Genomic DNA, 24,926 nt, shown 5'->3' on the forward strand with positions numbered 1-24,926 from the left:
CCAACATTAGTGGTAAAGCCAGTACCAGAAGTCAGTCCTACTCCTTCCTAATCCAAGACTCACCCACACTCTCATGATCCTTCAAAAATAACTAAAAAAGGAACTGTCTACTTTTCTGAACTCAACTTTAAATTTTCAACTGAATCTCTATCAAGAATTTCATCTCTTGGGCAGCCCTGGTGGCACAGCGGTTTAGCGCCGCCTGCAGCCCAGGGCGTGATCGTGGAGACCCTGGATCGGGTCCCACGTCAGGCTCTCTGTATGATGCCTGCTTCTCCCTCTGCCTGTGTCTCTGCCTCTCTCTCTCTCTCTCTGTCTCTATGAATAAATAAATAAAATATTAAAAAAAAAAAAAAAGAATTTCATCTCTTAAAGACTACTTGGGGTGCCTGCGTGGCTCAACATCTGACTCCTGACTGAGATTCTCTCCCTCTGCCCCTCCCCTTGCTCCCACATTCTCTCTCTCTCCAAAATAAATACATCTTTAAAAAAGAAAAAGAGAAAAGGAAGACTACAAATATGTAGGCTTCTTTGAAAACAAAGTATTTCCTGTATTTAAGCCATTATATTTACTGTAATATCAGAGGCTAGAAACAGGACCAACTGTCATTACAGATCAGAGAAAGAGGAATTAAAAATATGGGCCCACAAAAGGTCTCCACTGGTTACACAAAGGCAGTCAGCAGTATGTTCTGGGCACTTCTGGGGAAGATAAGGATGTGGCCAGAAGTTATCACAACTCTTTTTGTACAACTTATTTCATAGCAGCAAGAGAACTATAAGTCAGAGACCAGAAATAAAATACATTTCTGGGAGAAAAGGACATGATTATGATTTGTCCCTATAGCCCTCTCCCTCTTTGGCACTCAAAAGCATGTAGCAGAAGAAGAGAAGCACACAGCTAGAACCTGCTTCTTTACATAACATAATACAATGAGCTTAGGTGGACTCAAAAGGGTACACCTTCATTAAACACACCAAACAATATATTTCAATAGTTTTCAATGAAACCGTGTATGCTAATAAAACCCACCTGTCTGATAGTAGGTTTCAGCAACAGAAGGCTGAGGCTGGGCAGCAGCTGCTACAGCAGCAGCAGTTGCTGTGGGTTGTTGGTAGTACTGCTTACTATCATATGCTACAGCAGGAGCAGTGGATCTTACATAGGAGTATGAGTCCTAAAGAAAGGGAATAAAAGAAAATCTTACTATATAAGTGAAGTGGCAGGAAAAAACTCTAACTCTACTATATAAAAGTGTAATAAAGGAAAATGAAAAACTAACTTATAGACCTAGGTATAAAAGTCAGACTCAAAACAAAGGGCACTCAACTCTGAACTTTGAAAATAAGGTCAAAACCATTTCAAGCAGCATGTTTAACTTTCACATCAGAAAAAAAATGTATCACTAAAACACTTTAAAATAATGTGTATCTTTAAAATTCTATTAAGAAAGGGACACCTGGGTGGCTCTGTCAGTTAAGCAGCAGAATCTTGATTTAGGCTCAGGTCATGATCTCAGGGTCCTGGGATCAAGCCCTGTGGGGCCCTCTGTGCTCAGTGGGGAGTCGGCTTGAGGATTCATTCTCCTCTCCCCCCCTCTCTCTCTCACTCAGATCTTTTTTTTTTTAAGATTTATTTATTTATTCATGAGAAACACACACACACACACACAGAGAGAGAGAGAGAGAGAGAGAGAGAGAGAGAGAGAGAGAGAGGGCAGAGACACAGGCAGAGAGAGAAGCAGGCTCCATGTAAGGAGCCCGATGTGGGACTCGATCCCTGGTCTCCAGGATCACACCCTGGGCTGCAGGGGGCACTTAAAACCGCTGCGCACCGGGGCTGCCCTCTCTCACTCAAATCTTAAAAAAAAAAAATTTCTATTAAGAAATTCATAGCAGTTTTGCTTTAAAAATGGATTTCATAGTAAAGACTACCTGTAAGTCTGAAGCTTTTTAACTACTCCAGCTTTCTTTTCATTCTTCTTTATTTACCACTATTATTTTTATTAACTTACTTTTTAAAAGTTGGCTCCATCCCCAGCACAGAGCCCAAAGAAGACCTGAGCTGAGATCAAAAGTTGGATGCTTAACTGACTGAGCCACCCAGGCACCCCTATTTACTACTATCATTAACATAATGAATAGGAGCTTCTGGGTGGAAGAGAGGAAAGGAGAATACAGGTTCCAGGGAGAAGGAACACTGTATATAAATCTCCAAGGCAGTGAAGCTCAAGATGAGCTGGGTGAATTCTGACACTGTACAAAGTAAGGAGGGATGAGGAGGTATGCCGGTGGAAAGGCTGAAGAAGTAGGCAGAGCCCAGAAAATGATGGGCTTCATTCACCCTATTAAAAACAATGTAATTTATTGCATTCTGTTTCTGGACATAATGAAAACAATCCTAAAAGGAATTCTGAGTTTAGTAACTTGCCTAATATATAAAGATTTACTTATTTTAGAGAGACAGCTCAAGGGGAAGAGAAGAAGGAGAAAAGAATCTCAAGCAAGACTCCCCACTGAGCATGGAGCATGGAGCCTAATGTGGGGCTCAATCCCACAACCCCAAGGATCACAACCTGAGCTGAAATCAAGAGTCAGACACTTAACCAACTGAGCCACCCAGGCACCCCATAACTTGCCAGTTATTAATAGAAAATACTAATATTATAATTCACATGTCGATTCATTACTTAACAAAATCAATTAATATATTTTAGAAGGAATATAGAAAAACTAGGCAAAGTTCGGAAGATCCTAAAGCAAACAAACAGAAAGTGGGTTATTAAAGGATTAGAACCAGGGGTGCCTGGGTAGCTCAGTTAGTTAAGTGTCTGACTCTTGATTTCGGCTCAGATCATGATCTCAGGGTCATGAGATTGAGCCCTGCATCAGGTTCCTCCCTCAGTGGGGAGTATGCTTGACATTCTCTCCCTCTCCTCCAGCTCCTGCACATTCTCTCAGATAAATAAATAAATCTTAAAAAAAAAAAAAAAAGGATTAGAACCAAATTTAAGTAGTAATTCAGTACCACAATAATCATAGTACTATAAAAGGGAATTGAATTAGATCTTCATATCCCCAGTAAGACTGAACCAAAAGCAACTACAGGAATAAGAGCAGCAGCAATTTGTAAAACAAATTTACATACTAAAAAAGAATACTTTAAGGGGAAGAATGTACAGGCAACAGAACTTCTGCCCTTGTTAAGTTCCAAGAAAACACTATGAATTTGGCCCATATAGTTTAAGCTCTTGGTTCTCAAAACAGGAGACAGAATAATGCCATAGTACAAACAAGAAGCATCTTCCCTATGTCTTCATTTTTATGAAAACCTTGGCTAAAGATTCAACCAGTAACATAAAATATTTTTAATTAAAGTAAACATAGATATAAAAAGGACCCAGGAGAATTATTAATAAAAAACTCACTACAAGGGTACTTAATGCTTGGACTGTGCCCCTAAATTACCTTAGAATACACATTCATTTCTATCATCAGAGGTATATTTTTGAAGATCCAAGTCTGATAAGCACTGGCTTGGATATTACATCATACACTAGGGCTGCTGAGGCCTATGTGTTAAGACTACTGAAACTAGGAGTTTTCTTACCTGGTAGTTCTGTGTAGTAGCTGGGGGTGGTGGTGGTGGTGCTTCTTGTTGTCTCTGGGTATAACCATAGTCAGTTGCTGTATGTGCAGTGGGGTAGCCTCCATAAGCAGCAGCTGTTGCAGCAGCTGCAACAGCTACTGGAGCAGGCCTGGCAACTGCAACTGTGGCGGCTGCTGGTGCATAGGCAGCAGTAACTGTGTGAGCAGCTACTGGAGCCTGATGGACAGTGTAGCTAGCAACTGTAGTTGGATGAGAGTAGGCTACACCGGAAGCTGGCTGCTGGCTATATTGTGAAGTAGAAGAATAAACATAATACAATTTAATTTTAAAATCTAAGAATTTAATAAAATAAAAAGCACATTTTCAAGAAATTTAATCACAGACTACAAAACACCAAGTATCTGAACTCAGTAAGCCTAGTCAATACCATATTTATTACTGTTGTATGATTTTTAATCTTTAATCTTAATACATTAAACAGTCACACATACTATGCTTAATTAAGATTATGGACCACATCACAAAGCAGGGATGACAAACTGGGATAAAAAGCAGTATTAGGAAGAAAACTTGATGAAACTAGGAACTTAAAAAACTATTTGCTCGTAAGGTTCTTTATATCTCCTACAGTTTAAAAAAATCTCTACAAAGAAATAATTCTAAAAATACTGAGCTCTAACTCCAATTATAGAAAACATTTAAAGTAAAAACTATTACCCAGTTGACTTAAATACTTCTGATACTCTAGGGCAGTAGTTCTCAACTGGGGAAGATTTTGCCCTCCAGGAACATTTGGCCATGTCTAGAGATATTTTTAATGGTCAAACTGCAGAGGAGGTGTTAGTGATATGTGCTACTGGCATCTAGTGGGTAGAAGCCAGTGATGCTGTTACATATCCTACAGTGCACAGGACAGCTACCCACAACAAAGAATTATCCAAAGAATGTCAATGGTGCTGAGGTTGAGAAATCTTGCTCTAGGGCACAAAACCTACAATGAACTATCTATTATTTTAGGTAATTACCCAAGCAAGTTACAGGCAGCATTTCATTATACACATTTTTTTCTTAAAAATGTAGTACATGTTGCAAAAGGAGACCTAAGTGAGATGCTTTGCAATCATTAACCATTTACAACTCAAAGAGCCAAAAACATTTTCCAAAACTGTAAATCAAACTTCCAGCTAAAGTTCTCAGAGTAATGTTTAACTTTTTAAATTTTAACTGTAAAATTGAGAGTCTATGTCACGTAAAACCAAGGCTTACAGATGTTAAGCACATTCAAGTGTATTTGTTCTAGGTTCCCTAAAACATTCACAATTACACTTGCTAAAGCTTTATTACTAAGGCAGAAATGCCTTCTAAAAAAAGGAGAGCCCCAACTGTTACTTAGCTGACAGGTTTTAGATGACCTTAAGTCTTAATATGAGCCAACAGTTAAGAATAGCTAAGAAAAAAATACCTGACATAAGCTGAAGCTGCTCTAGTAGTGTCTGATTCATGGGTTATAGTACAGGATATTCTTCATTGCTGTGCACAACACCATACAAATATGGCATAAAATTAAAATTTGGGGCCATCACATTTTAACTCTATTAGGGAAAACACTGATAATTATAATGTATTCAAAGGGAATCAATATGAAGCTTATAAGTATGAGTAGTATCTCACATAAGAAGTGGAGGACCTGGGAACATTCAGTCTAGAAGAGGTGATTGGGGAAGATATGAGAGCTGCCTTCTAATAGAAGAGACTTACTCCATGCTGCTCCAGAGAACAGAACTAGAACCAATGGATGGAAGGGTGGCAGATTTCAGCCCAATATGAAAAAGAAAAAAAAACAAAAACTTAGAACAAAGTCCAAAGAAACTCTTATAATTTATATTTGGATGAGGTTTTCCACATTTTGATATTAAAAGTAGCTAATATTTTCTATAAATATGACAATTAAAAGATAGGGAAAGGGAAATTTAAATCGTAATAGTGGAAAAATTGGTTTGGGATTGACATATTCTATGGATAATTCCATATCCTTAAGAAAAAAATGCTAATAACATATTGTATTTCTTCAAAACTCCTAGGACTGAAAGAATTATATTTAAAATATAAATACACCAGTTCTGTGAAACTTGTATTTAACATTTACTGATAAAATTTCACACATTCAGACTACACTGCATAAAAGGAGTTTGGTTATATAAAAATTTAGATAATCTTGGATTCCTATACAGTTTCCATTCATCCCATTGTTCTTTATTATTTGTTCACACATCTTGGTCTCCAAAACTTGTCCTACAGGACAAAAAGCAGAGTAGAAACAAGATAGGGAACAGAATAGGAAATGTCAAGTCAACTAGGCAAGCAATTTGACTTATACTGCCTCTGATCCTTAAAAGCCCATGTGACTAAAAAGGGATGACAATATGCTCTGGTTTAATTATTAACAGTACACTCTCACACCTATGTGTCTCAGTTTGAACGATGAATCTTATTATTATCTCCCTTTCCAGGAACCATATTAACACGATGCCAGTACCCTTAGCCATTACCATATGCCTAGGGCTGCCTAACCTAACTCTGCTCCGTATAGCCAGATTACAGCTGGAACCATATCCTCTACCAAAAGCATCATGAAGAATAATGATCTAGGGGCGCCTGGGTGGCTCAGCTGGTCTATGCATCTGCCTTTGGCTTAGGTTCTGATTTGGGGTCCTGGGATCCAGTATGCTTCTCTCTCTCCCTCTGCACCCCCCACCCCCAATCCTGCTCTCTCCCCCAAATAATGGATGGAATCTTAAACAAAAGAATAATTATTTAGTTCCAATTCCATGGGGTTAAGGGGTAGGGCAGTGGTCTGCTGTTCAGAATATAGATTCTCTGGCCTGTTATCTTAAACGCATCTGGGAAATTCTCTTTCAATTTGAAATATCCTTAGAAAAATTACTGCCTTTTATGTGATGTATATGACCAGCCTGGACTACACCAATTCAATAAATATCTAGTGGCTAAATCTAAAAAGTTAAGTAAACTTTAAAAAATACAGGTCACATCAAGTTCAAATTAATTTAAGCAAAAGGAGCCTTGGGTTGAAATTTTTTAAACCATGGTTTTTGCCTAGTTTGTAGTGTTAGAATGAAAGGTATTAAATTATATCCCTACATAAAATTTAAAACTTAAAGGTCATTAATGATTTTTAAAATAAGACAGGGTAAGTAAATAAAAGCCCAAATCTTGTGCCATAAAAACATATTTGTGAAATATTAAAGTCTTTCATTTTCATCCAGTAGAAAACAAGCTTCTATTTAGATAATATCTTTTGTGAATAAGTTAAATCTAATAAACTTCAGTTTTAAGCCAGGAAAAATGAAATAATAAATCACAAAACATAAAAATATGAATGAGCAAGGTTAAGAAATACTTCAAGAATCATACATAAAATGGAAGGGCATTTCTCTTGGAAGGAGAAAAAGGAAAAGAAAGTATTTATGGAGTTATTAATATTAAAAAGTAGTAACACTTTTATATTTTTGGACTTAATCTGGAGGCTAATGGCCAGCTCTTTCCTTGCTTACCAGAAAGTGAAATAAGCCAGAATCCTTACCAAAATAGACACCTGACCCAAATCACCAGACAGTCGAAGAAAGCCTACTATAAACTGCAAAAGAAACAGGAATGATCCTGTAGGAAATGGATTATCAAAGCAACAAATAAGAATTTTCACAAACTCTAATTTGTATCCATAAAATAAGAACTTAACACTAGTTAGAAAATAAAGCTAAGGGATATAGACAAGATCAGGATATGGAGACTATAAGAGAAAATAAATCTAGGAAGTCCAATATCCAACTAGAAAGAATTCTGGAAAAAAAAAAAAAAGAAAGAAAAGAAAAGAAAAGAAAGAAAAGAAAGAAAAGAAAAGAAAGAAAGAAAGAAAGAAAGAAAGAAAGAAAGAAAGAAAGAAAGACAAATAAAAGAAATAAAAAATATTTCCCACTCTGGAAGGGAGGCACATATTTTCAAATTTATAGGGCCTATAGAGCACAAACAGATGAGAACACAGGACACAGCATTTCATTAACATCTCAAGGTTAAAAAAAAATATATCCTTCAAGTCTCCTGAGAAGAAAAATAAGTCACCTGCATACAAACTAAACAAAACTCAGACTTTTACTAATAACACGAATGGCTAGGAAACAGTAGACTAATATCTTAAAAATTCAAGAGAAAATGAATATTAATAGAGTTCTGTATCTAGCTAAACCATTAAGACAGAATAAAGGTTTTTTTTTTCTTTTGACATTCAAGAACCGAAGAGTTTACCTTCTATATCCCTTTTCTTTGGAAGTGATATGAAGATGTACTTTAACAAAAAAATAAACCAAGAACAAAATCATGGGATCCTATAAATAGTGGATCCAAACCCAGGAGGGAGATGAGCCCAGGTCAGCAGCTGTGCAGCAGGCCAAAAGAGGCAATGAGCTTGGATTAGAAGTAGTAAAAAAAGGACAGAAGCCTCCAGGAGAGCCATGTCCAGGAAAATAAAGGATTGGACAATAGACAGTAGACCAGGAACCTGGAAATATATTAAGATACAATCAAGGCACCAAAAAGATTTTGGGGCAAAAAGAGAACGAAAGACTTTAGCAAATATGACATTGCTGAAGAAAGGCATGATCCTGGTAAAAGACACCACAGTCGAGCAATTAGTAGGGCGTAAAAAAAAAGCAAACATCTACTTGAACTTGAACCAAGGAAGATTCTTTTATTGAGTGGCACAAGGTTATAAAAATGACATACATTAGGAATGATAATCACAAACCACCACCACCACTTGGCTCCACAGTACTATTACAGTCACAATAATAAAAGTTTCTGCTTTAAAGTTTTAGTATCAACCTAAATTACAGAAGATAAACTATGATTACAGAATATAATGTAAATGTTAATCACAAGTACAACTATAGCTAATTTGGGTGATGAAGTGGGGAAAGAGGGAAGGTAAAGCACCAGAGTTTGAAGATTCTTTTCCTAAAATATACTGAGAAACTGACTACCTATACTGGAAATGGAGTGTGTAAAAGTAAGAGAAATAGCCATATCACTGAATTTGAAGGAGAAATGAGAAGCATGAGAGGGTATGTACTAAATATTAACTATGATTGTAGGAAATCAAAATATAATGCATAAAAAGTCAATAAATTAAGACACAGAAAAGCATTATTTAACGATACAGAGTTAGAAATAAAACCAGAATGTATTAAAGGTGGGGGTCTCTACAATGTGGAATTGGGGAGAAGGGATTAGGAAAACAAGGGAATGCTGTTTTCATTAAAAGACCTTCTATGAGTGCCTGAATGGTTAAGTGTCTGACTCTTCTTGGTTTTGGCTCAGTTCATGATCTCATAAGGGTGGTGAGACTGAGACCCACATCAGGCTTCACACTCAGTGCAGAGTTGGCTTGAGATACTCTTCCTTTCCTCCCCAACTTTGCTTGCACACGCACACTTGCTTGCTAAAATAAATAAAATCTAAAAAAAAAAAAAGGCTATTCTATACTATTTTTAATTACATTATGTAATTAGTATCTCCCTTACCCTGGGGGGGAGGAGCATAAAAGTATTGGAACAAAATTTTCAAACTGGCAAGCTGAATGACCAATCACAAATTTAAAATAGTCCTTTCTAATTAATACAAGTCAATTCTAATTTCTACATTATTGGTCTCTAGCCTAACTTCTACTCAACTCTAAGCCCATTTTTAATGCTTTCAAATTCCCTTAATACGACCTGGGCTTTACATTACACCAACGTTATAGTCACTACTGGGCATTAAAACAATTACATGGGGATGCCTGGGTGGCTCAGCAGTTAAGCATCTACCTTCAGCCCAAGGCATGATCCTGGAGTCCCGGGATTGAGTTCCACATCGGGCTCCCTGCATGGAGCCTGCTTCTCTCTCTCTGTCTCTTCCTTTCTCTCATGAATAAATAAATAACATCTTAAAAAAGAAAACAAAAAAACCCCAACAACTATGTGTACCAATGGCTTGTCCACATAAGTGGCATCTGATAACAAGGGAAAAAACATTTGTGTTTTTCAAAATGTTTTTTTTTGTGTATGTGTGTGATTTTCAAAATGTGATCCAACTGCTAGGCTCCAGGAGGCTATCCCTTTTTCAATTACAGATTGCCTTCATATAATTTAATCCCAACAATTTATTGCAACAGACTGAATGCAGAAGCAGATCAAGAACCACTTTGAGGTATTATATTAAAAAGATTTACAAAAATCTTTGTAAAGATGTAAAACAATGCTTCTTGTCTCATTACTTTTGGAAGATAGGAATATAGTTATTTTTTAGAGTTACAAAAAGAAATTTAGGCTTAACATATAGTAATCTTATTTTTAAATGATTTAATACATATTTTTAAAAATTTGAAGACAGTAAATATTAATATAACCCACATAAACAAAAGCTCTGGGGGGGGGGTCTTCAGTGGTCCCCAAACCATAAGCTTCAAGAACTACCATTTTATGATATAGAGCATTACTTCTGAGTCTATAATATTCATCATTCATTTTCCTGCTCTTTAAATTGTACCTTTAAACAAAAAATTTCCTTCTATTCTGTAACAGGGTAACAGTTCTCAGGAAAAATGAGTAGTGCACATGGCTAGAGCCCCAGATCTGCTGCCTACAACTGTAATACACTTATCCAGGGCTCCAAATCTCCCCCTTTATCTAGTGTGCTGGTCAACACATATTTTTCTGTGTTAGCAGACATGAAAGACATTGGGAAGCAATGGCCTAGAACTCTGAAACTCCCACAAGAAACACAGAAGGTGAATTAGAAAAAAGTCCATTTCCCTCTTTAAGGAAAAACTGTAAAAGAAACTTTCCTAGCTTAGCCTTAGCTAGGAGTAAAGGGGAAAGATGTTTCCCCTAATAATTCTTTTTCTTTTCTTTTTTTTTTTTTTTTGAGCAAGAGAGCACATGTGCAGGCATGGGTGGGGGAGATGGAGAGAAAATCCTAAGTGGGCTCTACACCTAGCGTGGAGCCCAACAGGGGGTTCCATCTCATGACCCTGAGAGAGGACTTGATCCAAAATCAAGAATCGGATGCTTAACCTACTGAGCCACCCAGGTGCCCCGCACAATTCTTTATAACAAAAGTCAGCCTACCCTTAGGTTTGGGCTCTAGAATTCACCTTATCTGACTAGGAAAATTCCAAGTTAAGAAGTTAGTTTAATATATCTCTGAGCTGATAATGCTTTCAGATGCCGCAAACCACATTTTCCTTAAAATGCTACAATGTTCTAAGAAACAAGATGATCCCAATAAAAACATCACAACAAATCCCATAAGGAAACAAGTAACTAGAAGCCAGAGTTTGCAGGAAAAAAAAATTTGAAAAGAATGTATTAGAATTATTGGACCAAAAATATAAAATAAGTACACTTAAAAAAGTAAATAGGGGCAGGGCGCCTGGATGGCTCAGAACATTAAACGTCTGACTCTTGATCTCAGCTCAGGTCTTTTTTTTTTTTTTTAAAGGATTGATTGGGGGGGAGGGGAGAAAAGTAGGAAGGAAAGGAGGGATGAAGGGCAGAGGAAAAGGATCTCAAGCAGGACTCCTCAGCACGGAACCCATGTCGGGCTCAATCTCAGAACCCTGAGATAATGACCTGAGCTGAAACTAGGGAGTCAGATGCTTAACTGAGTCACTCAGGTAGGTGCTCCTTAGCTCAGGTCTTGATCTCAGGGTTTTGAGTTTAACCTCGCATCGGGCTCTAAGCTGGGCGTGGAACCTACTTAAAAACAAAACAAAACAAAACAACAGGTAAAGGACTATCAAAACTGAGACAGACGACTAAGAGGTTGATCAAAAACAACCAGATGAAGTCTTAAAAGATCACAACTTCCAGAAATGAAATACCATATATAAAAATAATCAGAAACTTATAAAGGCCATTACATAACTGATTAGACATGGCTGACAAAAAATTAGTGAACTAGAAGGATCTCCACAATTAGAATGTACACAGAGATGAAAAATATTAGAGGTTAAAAGATTAGGAAGGGAGAATAAAAAGTGGTAAGTTACATCTAAGTAGAATTACAAATGGAGAAATACAAACATCTAAAACAATGTCTGAGATTTCCCCAAATTAATGAAAGACAGCAACTCTGAGAGCCCCAAAGACAAAGAGATGCACTGAAGGAAAAAAAAAAGTCTCTATACTAAGTGTGACTTCTCAAGAATCAGGACGGTAAGATTAAAAACAAAAACCAGAACTGTTACCAGTAGACCCATATTAAAAGACATTTTTAAAGATTTCCTTTAGAAGGATGGAAATGACTCAGGATGAATAAATGTTATATTTAAAAAGTGGTGAATAGGGCAGCCGGGTGGCTCACTGGTTTAGCACCGCCTTCAGCGCAGGGTGTGATCCTGGAGACCCGGGATTGAGTCCCACATCGGGCTCCCTGCATGGAGCCTGCTTCTCCCTCTGCCTGTGTCTCTGCCTGCCTTTCTCTCTGCGTCTCTCACGAATAAATAAAAATCTTTAGTAAAAAAAAGTAGATAAAATGAAAAGTGGTAAATATGAAGGTAAATTTAAGTAATTGCTGACGGGATACCTGGGTGGCTCTATGACTGAATGTCTGTCTTTGGCTCAGCGTGTGATCCCAGAGTTCTAGGATTGAGTCCCGCATCAGACTCCCCATGGAGAGCCTGCTTCTCCCTCTGCCTATGTCTCTGGCTCTCTCTCTCGGTCTCTCATGAATAAATAAATAAATCTTTAAAAAGAAAATAAGTAGGGGATCCCTGGGTGGCGCAGCGGTTTGGCGCCTGCCTTTGGCCCAGGGCGCGATCCTGGAGACCCCGGATCGAATCCCACGTCGGGCTCCCAGCACATGGAGCCTGCTTCTCCCTCTGCCTGTGTCTCTGCCTCTCTCTCTCTCTCTCTGTGTGACTATCATAAATAAATAAAAATTAAAATAAATAAATAAATAAATAAATAAATAAATAAATAAAAAGAAAATAAGTAATCGCTGACTATATATAAAATAACGGTGTTATTTAACCAACAATGACTGGTTGTGGGGTTAAGAAAATTCTAAATATTGTAATAATAGCACAAAAATCAGAATTAAGATTGATCAAGGTTAAAGTATTTTAAGTGTTTGTATTATTTAGGAAGGAAAAAATAATGGATTAACTTTAGACTGATATACTCATGCTAAGTTTCTAGAGGAACTACTATAAAACAAACAGAATGTTTAACTTCGGACCTATAGAAGGAATGAGAAAAAGTCACCATCAAGAAAATGTAGATGACTTCTGTCACCCACATTACTGAATGTTTCTTCTCTCCTACTGAATATTCTGTGTGTGTGCATCATTTCCAATTTTGGATAAAATGGCAAAGTAATTTATAGACAAGAGACTTTCCTTTTTCACGGCATACAAAATACAATGTGATCTTTTCATTAGTCCAACTGAATGTTCAACATTGTTAGACTTTTCTGTTTTCCAGGTCAAATTATGGAATTTTATGTATCTACCAAATTACTGACAGATTTTTATCTTTTTTAAAAAATATTTTGTTTATTTATTTGAGAGCAGGAGAGCAAGAGTGGGGTGAGGGGTAGAGGGAGTAGCAGACTCCCCAAGGAGCAGGGAGCCCAACTCAGGGCTCAATCTTGGGACCCTGGGATCATGACCTGACCCCAAGGCAGATGCTTAAACGACTGAGCCACCCAGGCGATCTCTGAAATATTTTTCTTTAAATTACATTTAATATTTTATTATGCTGAAAACAATGCAAAATTAAACTTCCTAATAGAATCACCCCCAAAGACAAACCATCTTTATTCTGTACGCTTGCTATTATATGCCATGCTCCCATTACCTTTACAATGCTATCAAAACAGTAACTATCATAGAATTTTAGAAGAAACTTAACTTTCTTCTAAAAACTGAACAGGGATCCCTGGGTGCCCAGTGGTTGAGCATCTGCCTTTGGCTCAGGGCATGGTCCTGGAGTTCTGGGATAGAGTCCCATATCAGGCTCCCTGCATGGAGCCTGCTTCTCCCTCTGCCTGGGTCTTCTCTCTCTCTCTCTCTCTAGCTCTCTCCGTCTATCATGAATGAATAAATAAATCTTTAAAAAAATAAAAATAAAAATAAATAAATTTGGAATGATCAATCTTTTCCTTTCTATACCATCGATTTCTTCCCAAATTATCTTTGAATACATACATGCCATCAGCATCTGTTCACTAACGAATTGTATGAAGTAAATTTTGGTGCACAAACATCGCAAAAGATGAAAGAATGCTGCTACGTACACTTTTAGCAAATTGAGATGTTTGAGATCTTGTCACAGAATATTACATAATAAAGTCATTCCTATTGGCTGGATAAAAATACCATATTTACTTTATCATTAGAAAAACTTTATCTTTCACTCACTGATTCCTGAGTTAAAAAAAAAATTCACACAGGATACTGTATCTGAAGATTTTTAGTCTGAGATTTTGCTTTTATAATCAATTTCACAGGCAGGCTAGTGGTTCAGTGGTTTATCGCCGCCTTCAGCCCAGGGCGTGATCCTGGAGACCTGGGATTAAGTCTCAAATCAGGCTCCCTGCATGGAGCCTGCTTCTCCCTCTGCCTGTGTCTCTGCCTCTCTCTCTGTGTCTCTCATGAATAAATAAATAAAATCTTAAAAAACAATATAATCAGTTTCACTACATTAGTCTAGAGTGATGCTGTTTTTTGCGTTCATGTTACTTACTAATTGTCAAACATCTTCCTGTGTTTTCTTTTTTGCCAACACGGACAGAGTATGAACAACTTGGGATCAAGTGTGTTGCAGGAAAAAGCTAAAAGCTAACTATAAAGGCAGTGTGTGCCTCTTCTTTCTTTCATACTATCTTTGCAAAGATGCAAAAATTTGGGCAATGCAATGTCTTCCAATTATTTCACTATTGTATCATCCTGATTCCAACATTCCTCCATTTTTCTATCATATTAGTCTTTTTCAGGGTAGTTGGCAATAAGTTACAAGAGGACGTAATTCCTAAGATAATGAAATAGCAAAATGTTTCAAGACTGGGAAAAATAAAACCCATTTTCCAATTATCATATGGTAAATCTTAGACTTATAAAAAGGATCCAATGGATCCATACAGTAACTGGAGAAAAAATGAATTTTATTAACACTTTTGAAAATAAGGTTTTCTTTGGAAGACCTCTAAGAAAGAGGTTATGAAATGTCAATCCTTTTAACTATTTTGTAAATAAAACTGCTCAAAAAAGAAATTCACAAACTACAGGGTACAATAAAAGCTAATAGATACCATAAGGTAATTAAACCAAAGTGCCCCATAACTTTCTAAACTCAAGAAAAATTTTTCCAGCTAAAGATATGATACCCACACTAAAGATGAAAAACAAAACAAAACTAAAAATAGCCTCCAGGCACTTAAGGTCAGTTTTTATTGTCAAATGTTTTACAAACTTTCCGGGAATATTTTCAGAAGTTTTTTGATTTTATAAATGTGAATAAGGAATTATAAATGTGTAAAATAAGGTTCTGAATTTCTTAAAGTTAGGATAACCAGATATTCTGAAAGTAATGGATAGCCAATGAAGATTTTAAGCACAAGAGTGCTGAGCTGAATTCACATTTTATGAAGAGCAGTCTGTTTATAGTAAAAAATGGTTTGGGATGGGTAGGACTTGGGAGAGTGAGAGAAGCTATAAAGTCATCTTCATAAATCATAGCATTCTTTGCGCTCATCTATATGGTTATTGTTTAAAAGGCTATTGTATTGTTTTTCCTATCAAAAGTATTAGAGTTCTTCAAATTTCTTTTCGAAAACATTCCCATTTAAAGCTACCATATCAATGTAATGTATTTTATAGTATTTTCCCAGAAATAAAAAAAGAATATATATATATATTTTAAAAGATTTTATTTATTCATGAGACACACACACACAGAGGCAGAGACACAGGCAGAGGGAGAAGCAGGGAGCCTGACGTGGGACTCGATCCCAGGACTCCAGGATCACACTCTAGGCTGAAGGCAGGCGCCAAAGCACTGAGCCACCCATGGATCCCCAAGAATTAATATTTTATTTTCATTTAATTGATCTTCAAAAACAGTACTTCCCAATATGTTAAACCCCTTTGATCTCTAGGGCCCTCAAGAATTTATTTGAATACTAAATTAGATCACAAAAAATTTTTTTTGAGCCCCCAGTACCAAGGTATGTGGGCAGAAAAGCAGGTTTCTAGCAAGGATCTATCTATGACACAGGGAGTGAAGTTAACCCTATCTACCCCACAGTGAGGCTGGAGAAGTGAGGAGAAGGCCTTTCCCTATAGGGATGCTGTGCATGCCCTACTGGAGACCACAAAACTTATTTTAAGCAAAATTTCATGCTAGTCTTTCTGTAGTTCCTAATAATTAGATTTTTCGTTTTCCTAGAATGGCCACCCATTAAAATTACGTCAATAATTTGGTTAACTATCGAGTCCTTAATCTAGCCTCTCCAAAGCCCTAACATTGATTACTACCTTGCTGTGGTTTTTATGACATTACATCTCACAGCTCTCCACCTACCCTGTATTTCTTACCTGACCCTACCTGAAACACAGATGTTCCCCAAGTTTGCAACCATGGCTCTATTTTTTTTTCTTTCATTCATTCAAAGATGTTTACTAAATGACGTATGCCAGACACTATACTTTTTTCTGGTTTCGTCCATACTCAACAGCTATAATTGGTGGGGGGGGATCACTACCATATGAATTGATACCTAGATTTATACTACCAATGCTGATTCCCCCCTCCTTTTTTAAAGATTGTATTTATTTATTCATGAGAGACACAAGGAGAGAGAGGCAGGGAGAAAGCAGGCTCCACACAAGGAGCCCTATGAGGGACTCAATCCCGGGACTCCAGGACCACGTCCTGGGCCGAAGGGAGGTGCCAAACCACTAAGCCACCTAGGGATCCCTATGCAGTTCTTTTTATATATATTACATTTCAACATAAGAAAATTAAAAACCTTAATCCTTTGAAGGTACAGTATTATCTTCAGATTAAAGATGAAGAAACTTAAGTATCCAGAGACTGTTTGCCTACTGACACATAGCAAGTAGTATAGGGAACCAGGATTTGGCTCAGATAGTCTGATTTCAAAGCCCATCCACTCTCAATCATGTCAAGGATCATAAATTTCTGTCCTGGCTCAGCACATTCATTTCCTTTGCCTAAAATGATCTTCTCTCAGGGTGCCTGGGTGGTTCAGTTAAGTGTCTGCCTTTGGCTCAGGTCATGATCCCAGGGTTCTGGGATCAAGCCCCATCAATGGGCTCCCTACTCAGTGGGAAGCCTGCTTCTCTCCCGCTCTCCCCTGCTTGTGCTCTCTCATCCTCTCTCTCAAATAAAATCTTAAAAAAAAAGGCTTAAAAAAAAAAAACACTCAATTTTCAGAAAGAAAGACCATGAAGTATACCTCAAACTCCATAGTCAGAATCCTCCAATTCCCCATTTCATTATTTCATTAAAACTCAGGTATGATCATTATCATGGCATGGTTGGTTATTTTTGGGTCTCTCCTCACGCTTATCCCACAGAAATGCAAACTCCTAAGTGCAGGGACTGCACATATCGTAGATGTTCATTAAATATTTTGTGTTACTCCCTAAAAAGGTATTTTAACATACATATATACGAGAAGACTACAGATTATTTAATAGAAGACTATTAAAACAAAAAAGCCCAATGTAATCTTTCACAAATTTGTCCTCTACAAGCATGAATTAAAGAGCTGCACTGCACACAGCTTTCATACAACACTAAGAAATGCTATACTTTGAACAGTTACCCTAATTCTGATATAGGAGTGCCAAGGACAATTTATGACAGAGCACAGGTGTATTCCACACCTTTAATCATTTTTTTAAAGATTTTATTTATTTATTCATGAGAGACAGAGAGAGAGAGAGAGAGAGAGAGAGAGAGAGAGAGAGAGAGGCAGGCAGAGACACAGGCAGAGGGAGAAGCAGGCTCCATGCAGGGAGCCCAACGTGGGACTCGACCCGGGAACTCCAGGATCATGCCCTGGGAGGAAGGCAGGCGGTAAACCGCTGAGCCACCCAGGCGTCCCTTTAATCATGTATCTAATTCTAGCATACTTTGTCAATTATTACACTTACAAGATGAAGGTATGTCTTTTGTTTAACCTGACGGAGTTCCTCTAAAAAATAATTTGGCTGGTTTTACAAATAGGTCTATTTAAACGGCTATTATAATCCAACTGTTCATAAGCATAATTCTATCTCTGGGAATCTCTATTTTAATCCAGTGATCTATTTGTCTATCCCTGTACCAATTACCACCACATTCTCCTATTGAATAAAGTTTGGGTATGTGATAACACAAGACCTTCCCTGTCATATGTTATGACTACTTTTGGACAAAAACTACCTTCATTACCAACATTAGAATCTCTTTGTTACCCCCCAAAATCTTGTGATTTTTACTGGAATTACATTAAATATATAGATTACTTCAGAGAAAACTGGTAACTTGACGGTATTTTTTTCATTCCACGAACCCAGCTCATCTTCTTACTTATGTCGTCTTTCATGGCCTTTGTATCCTAATGTATTTTTTCCTTAAGTGTTCTGCATATCTCATTAGTTTATTCTACTATTAAGTGGAAGGCTTTGTAGCTGTATAAAAAAAGATTTAATTTGAAATTTTTATTAACCCAATATTGCTGAAACAGTAATGTTACCAATTTCTGCCTGATCTTAGATCCAGAAAATTTGCTGAATGCTTATTATTTCTTGTATTTTTGTCTGTAGCTTGCAAATAAAATACTCCTGTTGCTTGCAAATAAATTTCCTTCCTTCCCCATTAAACTGACATGGAAATTGAGAGCCATCAATTGATATTCAAGTACCTACTTTTAAAACATTTTACTTTAAAAAAAATAAATAAAACATTCTACTTTGAGGTTACGAAGCTCGCTATAAAAGTGTATGGAAGACATCAACTAAGAAGTTCCTTTAGAATCCTTAGAGTATTACTCAAATACCTATACTTTATAGAAAACTGACATTGGTAAAATGCCTACTGAAAATGAGGCACTAGGGCAAAAAGTTTATATAATCTTCACCTGAAGGAAAGTTAACTGAAGGGACAGTCTCAGAAACATGAAGTGATCTGGCCCAGTGACTGATGGGATAGAGCCAGAATTAAAATCCGAAGCCCCACAAGCTCCAAATTCATGTTCTTCTCATTAGAGTATACTGTAAAGCCATTTATGAAGCACAAACATACACCGTAAATACTCTATACAGGAGTATTTTGGCTCATACTACTTTTAAGGCTATTAATAACATAGACAGGAAATATCAATATAACAGCTGCAATTCTTTTAGAAAATTTTCATTATCTTAAACTCATTCATGCAATATGAATTCTAAGATCTCTGATTCAACAATGAAAGAGCTGATATAATTAGCAGTTGCAGAATTTTTTTCCACAGAGCCAGTAAATTTCCATCACCATGATTGTTTTCAAAAACCTGTTCACCTGGTTTTTCACCTTCTCAGTTAGTGATTACTCCTTTTCTACCTTACTAGTATTACTCTTCTTTCAAGACATTCTTAACACTACACTCAAAATAAAGTAAAAAAGGAAGAGAAGGGAAAAAAAGAAAAACTCACCAGCTAATCAGCCTACCCAAGTTACCTTAGTGATGTGAAGAAATAATTATCCTTTAGGAATGGAGGTACTAAAGATACCTTAAGAATCATGGGATGAGATGCCTTCTTTTCAACTAGCCTTAAAGTACTAGATGCTTAAAGTACTGTCCAGAAAATAGTCAAGATCCACTTAAACATGTAGCATTTAACAATACTTTAAGGCTAAGACTCTAACAATACGGGGTAATTATTTTGCATCTTTATACAATCTCTACCCTAAAGCCTTCGAATTCAATAAATACTAGATATAAAAAAAGATTTTTAAAAAGTTGCCAAATGGTTTTTTTTCAAGTGGCTAACTTTATTGAAGTTATTCAATGACACACTAAGAGTTATATAGAGGACAAAGAAAATTAGTTTAATTAAGCATAAACTAAAGATTTAGGTTACCTAGGTAACATACAAGTAGCTTGATTAGATAGAAAGATGACAAGGAATTGCTATGTCCAAGGCTTTTCTAAGGAACACTTAAAGGGAAACTGCTTAAAACTCTCAAATGTTATTAATAGTGGAATATGTTGGGGTTACTTTACATTTGTATATGTATATATATACATACATATATATATATATTTATTTATTTGTGTATGCCACAAATCCCTCTCTAAAAGTTAAGATAAATGCCTAGGAGAACTTCTGTATCACCGCCAATGAAAGAGTTAAAAAAAAAAATGATTTTGAGCTTCTGAAACTATCAGAAAGCTTTTTTTCTGGATTATCTTTGAGGATTACCTTTCCCCACATTCTTTGCTACCCTAAGTCCTCCTAACTGTTGAAATACTTTTCCCCAAGATTACAAAATTAGATTTATCTGAAAGTCTATCTTCTCAAACAAAAAAGGTAACTCTACAAAAGTAGGTTACCTACCCAACCAAGTCCCCTTTCTGCCACGAAGCCATCCTATTTTTTCATCATACTTGAGATCTGCTTTGTCCTGTGCCCTACAATTTAATTCTACCAGAAACACATACAAATTAATACTTTAAATATTTTGATTTATTTCTAAGGAGAAAATGCACATGAAAAGTCAGAAAATGAAAAGATTGCATTTGCAAGAATGGCAAATGGGCATAATAGATTTATTTACTTAAAAAGTACAAAAAGAAAAATATTCAGTAGCTGATGAAACATGCAGCACAAAGACTAAATAAATGCTAATCACAAAAATATTTAATGTGCATTATACAAATGGAAAAACTTGGGTTTTCTAGAAGTTAGCAGTTAGAAGTAGAATTTATAGCCTTACATATAGCTATGACCAAGAAAACTAAGAACCAGAAAGCAATGTGGACTTAGGTTACTTTCAGTAATCTGTATTCAATGACACATGTAGCAACCACTCACATCATCCACGTGTAAATGCTTAAAATTTCTCCAAGTTTGCATCCTTTAAAACAAACAACAACAATAAAACTTGCAAACTGAGCCTTGGCTTCTGTCTAAAAGTTACATTATAGCGATTTCTAGACAGCAAGAAAAATAAGCATTATCACTGCATTTTTTGCATACTCTTTTAATTAATGCTACTTATCTTCCTTGAGCCAAACTATTAGCATTATTGGGCCTGATTTTTTTCCATTGAAACCAAACAACTTTCCATGTACTATACCCACGGACAGAGCATATTAACAATTAGTTTTGCTGACATACGTATACATAAATTAGTCAAAAGATTAGTCCCTCCCTCAGAGGTATACAAAGCAAGCAATTTAGTAATTTGGATGGTTGTTACAGTTTACAGAAACTTGATGAGATTCAAAGCCAAAGAAAAAATTAAACACAGAAATTCTGTACTAGTTTTCTATGCTAGGATAAAATACATGCAACTGTTTTATCAAAATAATGATTAAGTATCTTTAAAAGTTGGCATTTCCTGCCCCATATCTATCTTTAGGTTTGGACTAGAAAAAATACTTCAAGACTGCAGAACCCACTAGATTTTCAGTAAATACTCCCAAAATCTATCACTCTGCCCATAGTAACAACAAAAAATACTGTGTGAGACAAGTCACATTTTTTAATGGTTAAATACAGCTTTGTCTAGAACACACAGTACTTGGTAGCACAGGATTTATGGCACAGATGCTGATTAGCTATCTTGTTTCCCAGAAAAAGAAAATGGCTTGATTTTTTTTTCTCTCCCCACAAACATTAGCTCTAAAAGGTTTTATTAAAGTAACTGACACTATTTGTTTATCACCACTTATAAGCAAAGAATTTGTTAATGTCTGAAAAGCCCCAAGATTTTGCCCCAATTATTTGTCATCTCAGTCCTTTTCCTGGAGTAGGTCTCAAGATAAAACAGATTTGTAAAAAATGCCACATGCGTTCAAAATAATTATAAAAATTTAATACCAATTTTGTAAACATAACACATTTATACAGTTTAACAGCTCTTAAAATCAATATGGTCTTAAGCATTGTATCATACTGGCAGCAATTTTTTTTTTTTAATGATACATAAAGTGACAAATGGCATCTTAGAAGTCCACGAAATATGGCAACTTTCTTAGAATTACAAGCTTTTACCCAAGAAGGTAGCCCAATATCTCATTCTACCGATGAGGGTGATGAAAGCCCAAATAAGTATGCCACAACATCATACAATCAAGAGCAAAAAAGACACGGAAGCCGGGTCTTCTGATGCCCAGTGATGCCCTCCCTCCCTTTCCATTACACAACCTAACACTTGAAGCTAATGAAATGAAAAAATTACCTGGGTTTAACCAAATAGCTAACACACAGATATCTAATATGATCTCTCTGTAAAAAGCTTGGTACTCAGGGACCCTGTAGATTTATGGCCTGAATCTGAAGGTCTCAGACTGACTCAAAAAGGACAACGATCACAAAAAACAAAACAAAAACAAAACACTTAGCATCTTTTTTCTCTTTTGATAAGATGCATAATGAGCTTCAGAAATTAGAGCTCCCCTGAAGGTAGAGATTTCATAGGATGCATCACGGTTAAGTCAGTATAATCTCACTTGCACACACCTCCGCACCCCCCACCCCCGGAAAACCACACGAGAAAGACCCGCCAAGGGGAATTATTACCGCACTCCCCCCTCCATCCCCCCCCCGCCCCCAGCCTAAACTCAATAGTCAGAACAAGGCCTGGATTCATTTATCTGCACTAGAAACTTCGCACATCTTTTCCGGTCCACCAACTACAAATTCACAGGTGGTTGGTATGTTTACACCTCTCCCTGGAGGAAAAACTAAAGGAAGCCCATGGACGTAGCGACCCCCGCGGTTTGTCTGCAGGCTCCGAGTGGAGGGACGGGAGGCGGCGGCGGCGAAGGCACCCGAGAAAAACGACACGTTCTCTGGGCTCTGGGGGCCGCAGCAGCGGGCGAGGACCGGCGGTAGGGGCCGGCGGGCAGCGCGCCTCGGCGCTCCCCTTCGCCCACCCGCTCCGCTCCGCCAGCGGGAGGGGATCGGGGGTGGGGGCCGGCCCGGCGGGGCGGAGACCGGGGGGCTGGGGGGGGGGGATCCGAGCCGCGGCCTCCGTCCCTCCCTCGCCGGCCGGGCGGGGGTGGCGGCCGGGTGCGAGGCCGCGCGGGAGGCCATTTTAGCTGCGGGGCCGCCGAAAGCCGCGGCGGCCTCCACGTCCCACACCTCGGGCCTCGCCGGCTCCCGCGCCCAGCGGGGGCCGCTCCCCGCCGCGGGGCCGGGCGGGCCGGGCCAGGCCGGGCCGGGCCGCGCCGCGCGGGGCGGGCGAGGCCGCGCGGGGCCGGGCCTGCGTGGGGCCGGGGGCTCGGGGCCGCCGGGCGGGGGCGGGGGCGGGGGCCGGCGCGGGGGCGTCGTGCGGCCGGGATCCGGGCGGAAGGGCGAGCAGGGGGAGAGGGAGAGGGCGGGGAGCCGTTACCTATACTGGGCCGCAGCCGCCGCCGCCGCCGCCCCGCTGTGGGTGAATCCAAAGTAGTTGCCGGTCGCCATTTTGGCATCTTCCCCCAGCCGGCTGGGCACTGCGGCGGGCACGGAGAGTCGGGTCCCATGGCGGGAGGAGAGGCGCGGTGGGGCACAGACGCCGAGCGAGGGAAAGGGAGAGAGAGAGGCGCCGTGAGAAGCCGCCCTCGCCGGGCCGGGCCGGGCCGGGCCGGGCCCGCGGCCGCGCCGCCTCCCCCTCCCGCCGCGCACTCCCTCACTCACTCGCACGCCCCGGTGGCGGCCGCCGCCTCCTCCCCGGAGCCAGCCCCAACCCCCGCGCCTCCCCGCGGCCCCGGGGCGGGGAAGGGGCCGGGCGGGGACCTCGGCGGGACACATTATACTCACCATAGGTGAAAGAAACTACAGGGCATATGGGAATCATGGGCTCGGGCTGCTGCTGCTGAACTCTGAACTCTCACCCACTGCCTCCCTCCTCTGCCCCGCTCCTCCTCAGCGGAGAACAGACCGCCGCCTCCCGCCTCCCGCCGCACTGCGCACGCGCCCCCCCGCGCTCGGCACCCTGGGAGATGTAGTCCCGGCCGCCTTCGCGGCTCGGGCGGGCGCGTGCCGGGCCTTGGCCGGGGCGGGGCGGGGCGGGTCCCGGGGACCGGCGGGCGAAGGCCGGCTTGCGCTCCTCCAAGGTGGGGGCGTCAGGGACGCCGCAGGCGGGGCGACAGAGGAGCGCGCGAGGAGCGCCTCGCCCTGCGGTGTGGGGCGGGGGAATCCGGGAGAACGACCAGGAGTGACGCGTGTCAGCCTCCCCTTCTTACTTGTCACTCTTTCACTTTTGCGTGTGCAAATGAATGTCCTCTACCTCGCAGTCCTCGCTTGGTCGCTTCTCGTTAGAGTTTGAGCTGGACTAATGTGGATGCTTCCTCCTTGGCCTCCTCCCTTCTCGTTCCTAGCCTCAAGGTTGGGGAGGGAAAGACGGGGGAGGAGAGAAAAACAATGCTAGGGGATCCCTGGGTGGCTCAGCGGTTTGGTGCCTGCCTTTGGCCCAGGGCCTGATCCTGGAGTCCCGGGATCGAGTCCCGCGTCGGGCGCCCGGCATGGAGCCTGCTTCTCCCTCTGCCCGTGTCTCTGCCTCTCTCTGTGTATCTCATAGATAAATAAATAAATAATCTTAAAAAAAAAATGCTAGCTAGTCTGTTGGGCGGGAGGCTCACCCCCCAAACACCGTCTCCCCCACCTGCACCCACTCCTTTGAGCCCCCAACAGAGTATCAGGCTAGGTCCTGGAGATGTATCAGTGAAGAAAATGAAGTCCCCTTCAGGGAATTTACCTTCTGGGGAGGAAGGAAGAGGATGTCAGACAGGTATTGACCAAATGGTAGAGCTGATGGTGATTGCAGCTTTAAGAATGAAGCCCGGCAAAGACAGAGAGGGGAGGGAGGTGTTAATTTTATATAGGGTGGGTGTAGAGCAATCACCTGAGCAGAGCCTTGAAGGGAGAGAGGAAGGGAGAGAGGAAGAGCCCGGTAGATACCTGGAGGAAGGACAGCAAATGGAAGGTCCCAAAGCCGGAGTGCTCAGGCGCTGCAAGGAAGTTAGGGTGGCTGGAGTTGAGTGATAAGGAGACGGAGAT

At 39.6% G+C, this 24,926-nt stretch overlaps 1 protein-coding gene across 4 annotated transcripts in view; it reads right to left on the reverse strand.

The window, feature by feature from the left end:
- The window catches only part of ZFR (zinc finger RNA binding protein), an 82,576-nt gene extending 58,763 nt beyond the window's left edge, over window positions 1–23,813 (reverse strand). For 2 of the 4 annotated variants that reach the window (XR_008664359.1, XM_055325094.1), the window contains exons 1-5: window positions 23,688–23,813; window positions 23,281–23,380; window positions 5,369–5,392; window positions 3,611–3,893; window positions 1,034–1,178 (exon numbers count right to left, since the gene is read on the reverse strand). Coding sequence is in view for 3 of the 4 variants with exons in the window: in XM_055325094.1 (XP_055181069.1) it covers window positions 1,034–1,178; window positions 3,611–3,893; window positions 5,369–5,392; window positions 23,281–23,380; window positions 23,688–23,724 (589 nt within the window). In the remaining variant the exon portion in view is untranslated. The remainder of the gene's footprint in view (window positions 1–1,033; window positions 1,179–3,610; window positions 3,894–5,368; window positions 5,393–23,280; window positions 23,381–23,687) is intronic. The other 2 variants (XM_055325095.1, XM_055325096.1) reach the window with 2 other exon arrangements.
- Window positions 23,814–24,926: the final 1,113 nt, after the last annotated feature.

Source organism: Nyctereutes procyonoides, unplaced genomic scaffold (genome assembly GCF_905146905.1).
Source record: "Nyctereutes procyonoides isolate TBG_1078 unplaced genomic scaffold, NYPRO_anot_genome, whole genome shotgun sequence".
NCBI classification, from domain to species: Eukaryota; Metazoa; Chordata; class Mammalia; order Carnivora; family Canidae; genus Nyctereutes; species Nyctereutes procyonoides.